This window comes from Cucurbita pepo, chromosome 18 (genome assembly GCF_057944985.1).
Source record: "Cucurbita pepo subsp. pepo isolate OVF chromosome 18, ASM5794498v1, whole genome shotgun sequence".
Lineage (NCBI taxonomy): Eukaryota > Viridiplantae > Streptophyta > Magnoliopsida > Cucurbitales > Cucurbitaceae > Cucurbita > Cucurbita pepo.
In genome coordinates this window covers 12,183,751-12,196,562 of record NC_141815.1, presented here as the reverse complement: position 1 = coordinate 12,196,562, position 12,812 = coordinate 12,183,751, and the positions used below count along the sequence as shown (strand labels likewise).

The window sequence follows — 12,812 nt, the reverse complement described above, 5'->3', positions numbered from 1 at the left end:
TTAATTTTTATGAATTTAGAAAAGAAAAAGAAAACAATTTCCAGATGGATGGTTGTGCCACGTAGGCAGTTAGGTCGTACTGAAAACGTACAGCTGTGTGTAGGCGGAATTAAAAAATTGAAAAATAATATAGGACAGGATGACATCATCCATTTGAACAGTTGTAGGGCAATAGAACAGAAGATGGCCCATTAAACATTCTGACACTCACCCTATCCTCCAAATTAGGGCACATGCAATCCAACCATCCAACAAAGACCTATAATATCTCTCACACGCTTTTTATCTCTCCCAATTTCAATTAATAAAATACATAAATTATGTTTTAATCCCTCGTCACCTACTTTTCCCCTAATTATTCTTCAAACACTCTCTTCTTTCCCTACCTTCTCCCTTTTACCTTACCTACAAATTTTCTCACCGATCTACTGTGTTTTCTCTCACCATATTCTACTTGCACAATCATGACTTCTATTCACTTGCATTTTATTTACATAATTTGGGTGAAATCACACATTTAGTCGTTTAAATTTGTGTCAATACATCGTAGAACTTTCAACATACCATCCCCAACTTCAAATTTTGTGTCTAACAAGTCCTTAAAAAATGCTATTTAAGTGAAGCCCATTCTGGATATGGGCATTCGTAGATCCAACCTGGTCCGGAGTACTGAACACAATGTAGCCACAAGCCCTCTTCTTCCCGGTCGTATCTGCACAAAACGAAGCATGTTTAATGCGTTAATCATGGACCCTATTACGTTTCGAGTGGAAACAAACCAGCAAAGCTTCCAGTGGGATCAAAGTTTCTCACCCCTTTGGAGCCAAATTTGGACAGTTAGTACACATGGGATCAATTCTAAAATCTTCATTTGACTTTTCATTGCGTGCATTAACACAATCTTCTTGAATATCAGGTGCCCGAGAACAGGCTGATATTGCAGCAGCCCCATCTGCAGTTGTTTTTTGCACGGAATGACCAGACGTTTCTTTTGTAAGGTACAGTACATCGTTGGCTATAGGATACCCTGTATACTGTAAATGCACACGGATCTGCATTGCAGGTATACCACAAGACACTGATATTAACATCAAAAGGAAGTGGGAGTATACATGGATCACTTAAACATACAAAATGTCATTGAGGGGCGTCTCATGCAAAATGTTCTCAACAAGTCAAGATTTAAATTTTACTTGATGAGTTCGGCCAGTGATTGGTTCGCATAAAACAATGCTATGGACTCCATCGGAACATATGCGGGTAAACTTTGTTTGAGCGGCCTTCCCCTTTGTTGGAGTATCCTGCAAGAATCAACTATCTGTAGTATCGATATCAAGTGACATACTAAATCCAGACCAAGATGCTTCCAGTCAAGAGGACTCCAAACTACCAGACAACGGAGCAACATATCTCCCACAAACTTTATCCATGTTAATACTATGGTTATGGAATTGCAAACAGTCGTCCTTAGTGAGAGAGAAACAGAGAGTAAATTGATGGTTAATGGGCTGCAGACTTATTTTATGAAAACATAACCATTCCCTACCAAGTAAATTCCCATCTTTATTCTAAGGCTAAATTACAAGATCGGTCCATAGTTGGTTCAAATAGGCCCAACATTTAGACTGCTAAATAGGTCCATAAAGTAAGTATCTAAACTTCAAAAAGTATCCAATAAGTTCATAAATTTTCAATTTTTTTGTGTCTAACAAGTTATTAACCTATTCTACATTTTTAGAAATTTACAAATCTGTTGGACACAAAGTTGAAAGTTTAATGTCCTATTACACAAAATTCTACTTATACTAACAAATTTGTTAATTTTAGAAAAACGTTGAATATGTTACACACCTACTAAACACAAGATTGAAAATTTAGGGATCAAATACAAAACTAAAAGTTCAAGAACCTATTATATACTTTGAAAGGTTTTTAGAACCTATTAGACACAAACATGTTTATATACTTTGAAAGGTTTTTAGAACCTATTAGACACAAACATGTAAGTTCAATTGCTTAACTTGTAAGTACAATTTTTTGACTCTTCTACTATATACGGTTGCCAGAAAAGTAAATTCCTTCCTTAACATCCACTTCCTCTTATTAAGTAACTGAAGTTCACATGGACAAAGGAAGAAAATAAAGCCTCACCTCCGCTGTGCTTTTTCCCTCTCGAGCATTGTAATTTATGTTAACATCAACCACTTGCTGAAATTAAATCCAGGTAAAATGAAGCAGATAATCAGAGAGATGCCTAATAGAAATAGAAGAGCAACATTATGAGGTGACTTCATTAAACATTAAAAAAAAAAATCAAACCACAGTGCTCCAGATTGGTATTATCCTTGAAGGTGAAGAAGATTTTGAAACAAATTTATTTCCCTTTAGTGTAAAAAAGGCTTCATCTCATACTGTACTAACAGCCTCACATGTCTATAAGAAGCACAAGCCACAAGCAGACATTCATGCACACGCCTATAGCTAGCAAGTCAGGACAAGACAACCACGGGTCCCTTCTGGAATGTAGACTCGACATTGTCAACATTCTAAATTACCCTTTATCAAAAGGATCCTTTTAGATTGTTACAAGAAGAATCTAAAAGTAACCCTTACGTTTAGTTGCATTCGAAGGAACAATTTGATAAATAATTCAAGACAGGAGAAAATAACATGACTTGACTAGCCCAAAGAAGAAATACCTCTTCTTCTGGAAATACACCCACTACCTTCGCAAGATACTGTTTCTTCACCAGCCCAGACTCAATCTGCAGTATGCATACATTCCTATTATATAAGTTTCTTCAGTTCCTCGTTTGTGCATGGGCAGAAGAGGACGAGAAAGCAATGACAAATTGAATTTAACTATACACAGTGAAACAGGGCAAGATTATTACTGGGAAAAACTTGTTGTGCAAATGGACATTGTTATCTTAAAATTGCTTATTCAAGTAGATTTATAATTGTTACTATGTTTGTTTCAAATTCTCTCTAATAAATTTTTACATTCAATCATCATAACAACTACAATTTAGTTTCCCTCGAAAGTCCAAGTGCCAAGGTGGGAATTTGAACTAGTGATTTTTTTGTTGAAGTTATAATTCCTTAACTAATTCATTTGTGCTAAAGTTAATTTTCCTTCTAATTTTTGTCCAATTGCAACGATCTGAAGCAGTTATAAACAATGTGCAACAACATAGTAGTGAGAGTGCATGTTCGAATAAAATGTTTGAGAAGAATGCACCTCATAAAAATTCCATGAAAATGTATCTCCCAGTCATTTACAATATAACTTAATGAAAAATCTTAAGTACAAGGCATACCTGTTGTCTGAAAAGGTCAGCTTTGGATGCGTTTCTAGCAAGGATAAGAAGTCCAGAAACAAGCCGGTCTAGTCGATGTATAGCTAACATGGTCATGTCAAGGGAAGAAGAGGATTGCTCTTCAAGCCAGTGGATAGAGTATGTTAAAAGTGTTTTCTCCATTATCAATATAACAGAACTAAATAAGAGAACAATAGCTTCTGGAAGGACATGGAAGTTGGATACGAAATAGAGGTGCCAAACCGTGCTCTGCCTGAAGTATACCGACAACTGTGTTCTTCCTATATTGACCACATGGATGAACCTATATTACATTAGAGCTTGCTAGTTAGAGGAACCTAAAGTAAGGGTAAAATCAACTTAGAAGAAAAACAAACAACAGACGAGGAATCCGTTCACTAAGACTCAAATGCTTACAGAAATGTATTGCACAACTTGCATAACTAACGGCATTAGACGAAGTTCATACTATCAATCTGACTCACCGGAACAGATGCAGGCTTGCAAACTGTCAGCACTTCTGCTTCTTCTTTGAGAATTTTCACGTCCCAAGCCATTACCGGGGGTTCATGCCTACAGCCCGTAGAAAATCTATTACAAGTTTGATAACTTTATAGAATGTATATTCAAAAGAATCACATCCAGGCTACTCACGGAGTTGGACGTAATTATACCAATCGGGAACCATAAGCCTTAAAGATCCTACCAGAAATTACAACGTGTAGAACACATACCTATGCAGGAAATGACTTATCTTTTGAGATGATTTAACTATATATGATACAGGCACCATCTCCCCATCCACTTGTATGCGACCACATTTGACTGCATCAACCTAAGAAATAAAGTTCCAAGCAGTAAGGCATGAAAACAAGGAAAAATGTATGAGGGCACGAGAATCATATTCAGTGCATATTAGAACTCCATATTTTGATATCAACAAAACAATAACTGACAAAAGCTGAAACTAAATGACCACATCATAGAGGAAAAACGGAAAGGAAAAAACATACAAAATACTCGTAAGGTCGGCCTTTGAACTCTTCAGCAAACAAGTCGACGATGGTTTTGCCGGCCCATCGATTCTTAACCTGCAAATTGCAGCTATGAACTTCCAATGAAGAGTTTGAAATTAGATTCAATAGTCGAACATTTCTGAAAGTTTAAGGTCTTACGTGAGCAATGAACTCGAAGTAGTAAGGTCTGACGTGCCGCCTCCCTAATCAAAGAACTCTGATTAAAACAAAAATGGAATGTAAAACGAAAAGAAAGGCCCACAGAAGCGGGCATCTAGTCTGTACCATTGTGAAATATATAATCGCTTCGTTGTGGGGGGTTGGCAGGGGTTTGCCATATGATCTCTCCTACTCCCATGCTTTCTTCTTCCTTTTCCTTTTGCTCGTCATTATTCAGCTGTTCTACGGAAGCCATACTCACAGTCAGACCGAAGAGAGGAGAGGATAGACGACGAAACGACAGCGTATGGATGCTACAAGTTTCGAACCGAACCGAACCGAACCGAGCCGAGATAAGCACAGGTAACTGACGTGACATAAAGTGAAGACCGCGTCGATTTTAGAATCGGTCTGCCTTGGAGTTGTGCCTTCGCGGGCGCTTAGTTTGGCTTCTTCCTCACTTCAACAACTTCAATAATATTTATAAATTCATAATTTGAGAAAGAAATATACACATTGGATTAATATTCTTCTTCCCAAAAAGCCTGCAGCCGGGAGGAAAAACTGCCTTGGCCTGATCGACGCCTTCATAAGGTCTCTTCTCTCCTCTTAATTCTCGTTTTTTCTTCACTTTATCCACAATTACTCTCCTTTTCGGATCTTTCATGGTGTTCGCACTTGTAATTGCTCCAGCTTCGTTGCTGTTGGAATTGCTTTCAATTCCTTCTAGGGCATCCGATCAATTCAAGGTCGGGATCCAACACTTGTACCTGATTTGAGGATACTCAACTCAGATGCCGGAGGACGATTTTATTGACATTAAGTTCAGGCTCTACGATGGTTCTGATATTGGACCCTTTCGATACTCGTCCGCATCGACAATAGATGTGCTCAAGCAGAGAATAGTGTCCGATTGGCCCAAAGGTTCGAAATTTACTCTTCAGCTTCTCCCTAACCTTTTCAGCTATGAGTAAATTTGCAATCGGCTTTTTTTTATTTTATATATATATATATATGCTTTTCTCCTGCAAACGCGTATGTGAATTTCGGGCGTTAATATTGCATGTTCTATGGTTAGTCAATCCTTCTTTTTTAATACTATAGTCTACTAGCTTAAGAGAGCTATTTTTAGGACTAAATATTTTATTCTTGGCAGATGGTTATACGTCGTTTTGTTATTCTTGATTTACGCGGTCATTCGGAGGACGCACATTGAATCTTTTGTTGTGTGCCGTTTTACTGTTAGGAACTCATGCTTGTATTTTCGGTTTCTTAAGAATTGTCTTCGTTCACTGGACGAATTATCATTTTTCTTTTCTCTGCTTTTGTTTTCATATTGATTTTTTTTTCCCTTTTGGGATGATTTTTCTTTTCTTTTTTTTTTTTTTTCTTTTTTTCGTTTTTAGGCAAAACAATCACTCCGAAGGCAGCCAGTGAAGTAAAACTGATAAGTTCTGGAAAAATCTTGGAAAATAACAAGACTGTTGGTCAGTGTAAATTACCTTTTGGTGAGTCCACGGGAGGAGTCACCATAATGCATGTTGTTGTACAGCCATCCCTAGCGAAAGCTAAGACAGGTGATTTCCTTTGAGGTTTTATCTATAAATATAATTTTCTTGGCCATTGATTGTTCCCTTTACAATTCTACTTCAATATTGTTTTCTTTCCCCCTTTCTCCAATGCCCCATAGTTTTTCACGTACTCTGGATTTATACGACAAGTCTATATAAGTGTGGTCTTAGGAGTTGGAATCGCATTCTCAACTGATATAGTCGTCAGCAAATTGTTGGTTTTTTGGCTTGAACTTAGGAGAATACTCATCTGATTCTAATTCTTAACAACCATTTTTGTTACACTTCCTGGAGTTAATGGGATATAACAATTTCAAAATCCTTATTCTGCTTTCAATGAGTTTTGACTAGTACTTTTGAGTTGTAACTCGACCTGTGCTAACGAGAAAGCCGAATCTTAGCATGCAGTCCCATGAGTTATATCATGAGCCTCTTAGAGAACCTTCTTTCTTCATTTTTTTCTTCTCCAGATTTTATCCTGTTTTTTTTTTTTCTCTATCCTGTCCTCAACTATTGTTTGTGGCTTTTAAATGAAGAAGGGTGTTCTAGTCCCCTCTTTGGGTGGTTAGGATATGCTAGCAGGTTGTACCCATTTCACAAAGTTAGAGCCGTATGATCATCTTATTGACTTTTACTCCCTTACAAAGTATGCAGTGAGAAGTATCCATGGTTGGCCATGGGTTGGCCTGTGTAAATAATGAAAAGCTTAAAGAGCATGGGTTCAAGCTACATGTAATTTCCTGATGTAATTTCCTACAAGGTACCTTGGTAAACAAATGTAGTAAGGTAGGCAATTGTGCCGTGAGAATGGTCGAGATGTTTACAAGCTGGCCCAAACATTCCCAAGTATAAAAGAACTAGGGGGCTTAGCTGGTCTATTATTCTTCTCTGTCAGTGAAGATAAAATTTCCTGTCAACCCCGCAAATTTAACTAATCACCTTGGAAATCTAATGGCAAATTACTATATAGTATAGATGTTGGATGAAGTTTGAGGTTTGTTGTGAATGTGTGAACAATAGTCTTCTTCCTATTCTTCTGTTGAGGAATGTCTGCGCGCGAACAAAGGGATTTGTTGAGTGTCTGGCCTAGATATGAACACATACATCGTTCTACCTGTCTAAAGCTAAGATGCTCTTGCATAACCCTTGACTGAGGATTCAGATATATACCCTTAACCACTCTTTGTATTCTCATGATTTTTCCCTTTTCTTTACTCTTGCTTCTTCTTCCCTCTTCATTGTTTTCCTATCATTTATTTTTTTCCTTTTCATCTTCTACTAATCATTGGAAAATATAAAATAAGCTAGAGAAGAAAGAACTAAAATTCAAAAAAAATCTCAAATCTTCCAATTGTAACCGCCTAAGCTCACCGCTAGAAAATATTGTCGTCTTTAGACTTTTAGACTTTCCCTCAAGGTTTTTAAAACGCATCATGCTAGGAAGAGGTTTCCACACTCTTATAAAGAATGTTTTGTTCCCCTCTCCAACCAATGTGGGATCTTAAAATCCACCCCATTTGGGCCAGCATCCTCGCTATCACTCCTTCCCCTCTCCAATAGAATGTGCTAAGTGTTACTTGTTTTAATTCAATTTTATGTGACTGCAGTAGTTTCTCTAGTCAAACTTGAATGTGGTCCTTAAATCATAACCTTGGAGAACTTGTGGCCGTTGATAGAATTTGTTTTTTATGAGTCTGGTATTTTTTTGCTGTTCTATGAAATATTTACTTCGATATGTTGATGGTACAGAGAAAAAGACTGACAATTCACAACAGAAGATCGTCTGCTCCTGTTCCATACTTTGAAACACAACACCAGTCATATGATTCGTTTGGTAAATCATCTTCCAAAACACGGTTGCTATTAGCCATATTCTTGTGTATAAATGTTTTCTGGTAATTTGGTAATGATGTGTTTAGGAATATTGATGTGGGGGACATGTTTCTCTTTTATATGATTGTGAAGTTTTTCTCATGATTTTTCAAAATTCTTTGGTTATTCTCTTATTTGAGGATTTGCAGCTAAAAGAAGAGGGCTATATTTAAGTTGATAAGGTGCTATGAATACTTTACTAGCAGTATCCTAATTACGATTAATCGTTGTCCTTATGAAGGTAGTAGAATGGGAAATTTTCCATTTATAAAAGGAATCTGATGCGATCTCATCGTTTGTAAATTTTGTGTGTATTCCTTTTCAATTTGAAACTTCTTTGAAAGGGTTTTTCTTTCTGCAATGTTACTTTTAAATGATCACATTCTAAACTGGTCAGCCAGCCTTGAATTGTTTATTTGGCATGCCATCCTACGGAAGATTTGGTATTAACCCTAAAAGCACGACCACTGAGGTCTGCGATGAATATCGATACAAAAATTTAATCAGGAATAGTGAGTTGATATTCGGTGATATGCTTAGCGAAAATACCTACATCGTTGCCTACCATAGCAACACTGATAAGGGCGATGATTATTGGAATCCACCGAAGAACTCCGCTGTCCAACTAGCAGCTGCGATAACTGCCTCCGCTAGGATCCATATGTATCCTTATATCTCAAGAGAAACCTCTATTAAAATACCTGAAGAGTCGACATGGATTGAATTTTGACTATCAATGATCCACCAAATTGTCCAAAAGAGGAGGCATTTCGAGTAAATGGTACGCCCATAATAGTCAGAAAAAGGGACCTCTGTATCCCCTAAAACTTTTGGCTTCATTGGAGAATGTATTCGGTGGTGGAAATTCCAGATTACATGGGAGAATCATATGGAAATAGCCATCCGAAATCATAAACTTTGAGAAACTTTTAAACTTTTTGGGAATGAAGGGACTCAGATGTGGGAAGCATGGCACTAAGACATACCCATACCCGTTGATGAGTCCCTGCTATTCCAATGAGCTCCTTCATAATCTCCTGCCTTCCAAAAACTGTTTCCAGGCGGAAGCATTTGTGTTCGAAGTCCTCGTCTCTTGTTCAGTACCCGCCTCTGTTGACGGGGGGCAAAAGAACCGCCATTGAATGATTTTCGTCCAGCGCCGCGGGCGGAAGAAAACCATGAGGTAAACACAACTTCTAACTCCTTCAGCCTCCTCTTCTTCGAAAACTCTCCATCCACGTCGTTCGGGAGTCGGACGCTTCTCGTAACTCCTCCAAGAATTCCGTCAACTACTTGCACCTCCGAATCTGACTTGCTTTCAAAACTGAGATCAATAAACTAGGGAAACGCATTTGATGCCTCCTCGTGATTGTTGCTCATTCTTAGCGTGCGTATAGGTGCAATAAGTTCCTGCTTAACACTAGCTTTCATGGGTGCATGCAGAGATAACATGGCAATGCCTTTGGTCTTAGAGATAGATGCATCTGTTTAAACAGAGGATTCAGCGGGGGGGGGGGGGAATCGACAGTGGCGGGAAACTGCAGCCGAAGGAAGTATGAAAGGCCCTTCTGCATGGCGGGTTCGTTTACATTTACATACCTTTCATTATTCGAGTGTCACATATGATTTAGAACATTGCTTTCTCAAACTACATGGTGTACGTCGACCATTATGTGGAAGCTTAGCTTTGAAGTACGCCCCCCAATATTATATTCACGACTTAGATGTAGTCATTGAATATGATGAAATTATTTTAAAAGTAAATGAGGAGTCCATTTAAACTTTAAATAATAATTTAGGGTAACATTGTTCAACTACCTAATAAAAAATATAAAAAATTAGACTATTCATCCATTTAATTCCAATAATTGTTCCTAATATTATTGGGTATAAAAAAAATAAAAATTAGACTATTAATCTCCCTATTTAAACTAATTTTATTGGTACAAGAAGAATTAGATTAATTAAAGTAATTTATGGGCAATCCTGTTTTTACTACCATTTTGTAGATTCAAATTTTTAAATATATATATATATATATATATATATATTAAATATTCCTCTATTCATAGGAAATGAAAATCCAAAATACAAAATGACAATACCTCAATGTATTAAAATATATTAAAACTTTATTGACGTAACAACACGGGAACAATCTATTAATTGACAGAAAAATATGGGTAATCACATGAAATAGAAATAAAAATGGAATTGGAATTGGATGAAAACAACACATTGGGATGAATAATAAAGATGAAATTTCCTCATCATTTTGTACTTTTGTCCTTTCAGATTTGCATGGCCTGTTGGAAGATTTCCATGGCAGAAGCTGGAAGGCCCAGAAGAACATTTATGCTCTTTCTTTCTTTCCCATGAGATAGGAACAGAATGACCTCTTTCTCCGGCAATGCCACCGGCCCTGAAAACACCGGCTCCCCCCACCCGAAGTCCGTCGTGTGAAACCCCAGCCTCGACCAGGTCGTGATCAACAAAGTCGCCGCCAGAGACGGCCTTGCTCTCGTCGCTTCGAAGTAATCGATGGCGGACCTCATGTAGCTGTCTGTGATCATCTCCACTGCCTTCTGAACCAGCCCCACCCCAAAAGACAGAGGGTTTTCCAGAAGCTCACCGGCGCTGCATAGTGAGTTGGTTAAAACGATGGCGTTTCCAGAATACCCTTTCGGCACTGGGGGCTGAAATCTAGACCTTCCGTCGACGGCGAAGAGGAGCTTTGTTTGTTGGTCGGGTTGCATTCGTAGAGCCTCTGTTCTTGCTCTCCAAACAAATCCCGACAGGGCTTCGAACGTGGTGCAGCTCTTCAAAACCCCATCTTCCAACGCTTTCTGTTTGAGCTTACTGAGGTTCTCCGGCTCGAAGCAGAAGGACCGATAATGCATTTCCTCATCTCCATAAAGCTTCCAAGTGTTCGACACATCTTCTATCTCAGCGAATTCGCTGTGAGGAAACTCGATCATCGGCGGCTCTCGTGCTTTGAGAAGGCTTCTATCCAGATACGGCGGCACAGTCAAAGGCAAGCCCCTTGCCGTTTCACCCCACGAATTCACAAATTCCATTGCCCCAATCCCATCAAACATACAATGATTCATACACAGCCCCACAACGAATCCACCACATTTAAATTTAGTCACCTGTGAATTAATTAACAACCATCCAAGCCAACGTTAAATCAGGCTGCTGTGAAACTGAATTAACCACAGTCCATAGAGAGAGGTAGTCGTGAAACCTGGGCAACAAGAGGAGGCATCTGAAGTATGTTGGTAGCGCCAGGGATGTCATAGACAAGCTTCCCAAGAGTGTCAGGATCAGGCTTCGTTATATCACCAATGTCTTCAATGGAACAGTCGGCTTCAGCCTCCACAAAGACAGCACCCTCCGCCGTACAGTCCACAATAAGCTTCCTGTCTGAGCTGACGGTGAGCCGCCCTGCAAGGGGGTAGTAATGGACAAGCACCTTGGAAAGAGCATCTTTAATGACTTGGGCAGCATCTTCGTTGCCTCTGGACTCTGATTTAAAGCAGTAAATGGTGCGGACGATGACTGCAATATTCTGGTCAAGGTTCGATAGGAAGTAGAGAACCTTCGGTGTCTCCTCTGCGGGGGTGATCAGAGTGGGTTTCTGCTGCTCAACGTCGAGTTGAGAACCCCTTTTACCACTGCCAGCCATCGGATTCGATATCTGACCCAAAATTCAAATACACAAAAAAAAAAAAAAAGAAAAAAAAAAGATGGAGGAGTTGAAATTATGGATGAAATGAAAGAATGGGGAACGAATGAGAAACAGTCATAACAATGGGATGCAGAATGTGTTAGAAACAACACGATTTGCAGTAGCTAACAAGGAGAAATCTAAATCACGTGTTTACCTGAAATGAAAAGGGTTAGAAAGATGATAGTAGTGGCAGGGCGTTGATGTTGTATATGTATATAAAGCAGATGGTAGAGAGGCAGAGTGAGGGTGGTTGGAAGTTGTGCCTAATTTGAGTCGTGCACTGCGTTTTGTTTCATTCTGAATGGTTGATGATGCGAGAGGACCAAGTCAGGCCGGGTCGATACGGGATGCCACCGCTCTTCCACCTAGTTGGTGAGAGTTGGCGTCCAAACTCTGTTTACTTGGAGCGCCCTCTCTCCCCTCCCCAAGAAACATGATTGATTTTCCTTACAAATTTTGTTAACAAAAAAGATGACTTTTTGGTAAGTGTAATGAAGGATGAAACGTGTATCTAATATGAACTTGGAGACAACTTCAAACAAAAGTAATGAGATTTTAATTGAAATTTGTAGTCCTCAATCCTGTTTGTTTTTCATTTCGATGGGATTTTGTAGGTTACTTCCCCTACTCTTGGTTTAAACCAATACGTTAATTAAGTTCATAATAAACAAATGGTGAACTCTAGTAACTAAACGTTTATTTCTTCCCAAAAAAATCAATTCCGTGTGAACTCTAGTAGTTGAATAATTAGACGTGTACCTCTCTTTTAGAAGAGATGTAAGTCGAAACCTTACTAAAAAAATGTACTATCGCCAGTTCCATTCAAGATGGTAGGCTTTCTGTCCATCACAATGCAACAGAGTAGTATGTCATCTTCGTCGACTCTCTCAAATCTGCGTTCCCCACCCCCCTTTTTTTTCGTTATCATGTAGCCGTCTGTGATCATCTTCACCGCTTTCTTAACCATCCCCACTCCTGATACGACTGTGGCTTTTCCAGAAGCTCATCGGCGCTACACAGTGAGTTAACTTGGGTGCAGCCCTTCAATACCCCATCTTCCAACCCTTCCATTTTGAGTTTATTCAGCTTCTCTGGCTCCAAACAGGTGGGCCTGAAGCATCTCCTCTCCATGAAGCTTGCA

General features: G+C 38.8%; 3 protein-coding genes across 8 annotated transcripts; 1 reads left to right on the top strand and 2 right to left on the bottom strand.

The window, feature by feature from the left end:
• Positions 1–469: 469 nt before the first annotated feature.
• On the bottom strand, positions 470–5,018 carry LOC111780255 (RNA pseudouridine synthase 7). 2 transcript variants are annotated; one of them, XM_087119714.1, is made up of 12 exons: positions 4,622–5,018; positions 4,496–4,539; positions 4,334–4,411; positions 4,055–4,155; positions 3,806–3,911; positions 3,546–3,624; positions 3,321–3,403; positions 2,700–2,765; positions 2,152–2,208; positions 1,194–1,301; positions 814–1,052; positions 470–712 (listed from the first exon to the last, which is right to left on the bottom strand). In XM_087119714.1, exons 1-12 carry the CDS (start codon positions 4,872–4,874, stop codon positions 610–612), a joined length of 1,317 nt encoding a protein of 438 aa, XP_086975840.1. In that variant the 5' UTR covers positions 4,875–5,018; the 3' UTR covers positions 470–609. The 2 variants fall into 2 exon arrangements, with proteins under 2 accessions (XP_086975840.1, XP_023516372.2); XM_023660604.2 differs by having other exon boundaries at positions 3,806–3,893.
• LOC111780256 (membrane-anchored ubiquitin-fold protein 3) lies at positions 4,948–9,702 on the top strand. Of its 4 annotated transcripts, XR_015413790.1 has the most exons (6): positions 4,948–5,089; positions 5,189–5,419; positions 5,902–6,072; positions 7,816–7,900; positions 9,000–9,121; positions 9,382–9,702. XR_015413790.1 is itself a non-coding variant. In XM_087119717.1 (5 exons), the coding sequence occupies exons 2-4, from the start codon at positions 5,290–5,292 to the stop codon at positions 7,869–7,871; spliced, it is 357 nt and encodes a 118-aa protein (XP_086975843.1). In that variant the 5' UTR covers positions 4,948–5,089; positions 5,189–5,289; the 3' UTR covers positions 7,872–7,900; positions 9,382–9,702. The 4 variants fall into 4 exon arrangements, 3 of the variants coding, with proteins under 3 accessions (XP_086975843.1, XP_023516373.1, XP_023516374.1); XM_087119717.1 differs by lacking the exon at positions 9,000–9,121; XM_023660605.2 differs by lacking the exons at positions 9,000–9,121; positions 9,382–9,702 and having other exon boundaries at positions 7,816–8,040.
• A 463-nt stretch (positions 9,703–10,165) lies between these two features.
• Positions 10,166–12,062, bottom strand: LOC111779934 (omega-hydroxypalmitate O-feruloyl transferase). Of its 2 annotated transcripts, XM_087119716.1 has the most exons (3): positions 11,826–12,062; positions 11,186–11,638; positions 10,166–11,090 (listed from the first exon to the last, which is right to left on the bottom strand). In XM_087119716.1, the coding sequence occupies exons 2-3, from the start codon at positions 11,624–11,626 to the stop codon at positions 10,230–10,232; spliced, it is 1,302 nt and encodes a 433-aa protein (XP_086975842.1). In that variant the 5' UTR covers positions 11,627–11,638; positions 11,826–12,062; the 3' UTR covers positions 10,166–10,229. The 2 variants fall into 2 exon arrangements, with proteins under 2 accessions (XP_086975842.1, XP_086975841.1); XM_087119715.1 differs by lacking the exon at positions 11,826–12,062 and having other exon boundaries at positions 11,186–11,808.
• Positions 12,063–12,812: the final 750 nt, after the last annotated feature.

What these genes read in the sequence shown, in the direction of transcription:
- LOC111780255 (XM_087119714.1), bottom strand. Translation starts at nt 4,874, where the DNA reads ATGTCACGTCAGTTACCTGTGCTTATCTCGGCTCGGTTCGGTTCGGTT. An exon ending in GCCGACCTTACGAGTATTTT is followed by an intron (nt 4,156 to 4,333) that starts GTATGTTTTTTC and finishes TTTATTTCTTAG; the next exon opens with GTTGATGCAGTCAAATGTGG. An exon ending in CCAAATTTGGCTCCAAAGGG is followed by an intron (nt 713 to 813) that starts GTGAGAAACTTT and finishes CGTTTTGTGCAG; the next exon opens with ATACGACCGGGAAGAAGAGG.
- LOC111780256 (XM_087119717.1), top strand. Translation starts at nt 5,290, where the DNA reads ATGCCGGAGGACGATTTTATTGACATTAAGTTCAGGCTCTACGATGGT. An exon ending in AGTGTCCGATTGGCCCAAAG is followed by an intron (nt 5,420 to 5,901) that starts GTTCGAAATTTA and finishes TTTCGTTTTTAG; the next exon opens with GCAAAACAATCACTCCGAAG. An exon ending in CCTAGCGAAAGCTAAGACAG is followed by an intron (nt 6,073 to 7,815) that starts GTGATTTCCTTT and finishes TTGATGGTACAG; the next exon opens with AGAAAAAGACTGACAATTCA.
- LOC111779934 (XM_087119716.1), bottom strand. Translation starts at nt 11,626, where the DNA reads ATGGCTGGCAGTGGTAAAAGGGGTTCTCAACTCGACGTTGAGCAGCAG. An exon ending in TGCCTCCTCTTGTTGCCCAG is followed by an intron (nt 11,091 to 11,185) that starts GTTTCACGACTA and finishes ATTAATTCACAG; the next exon opens with GTGACTAAATTTAAATGTGG.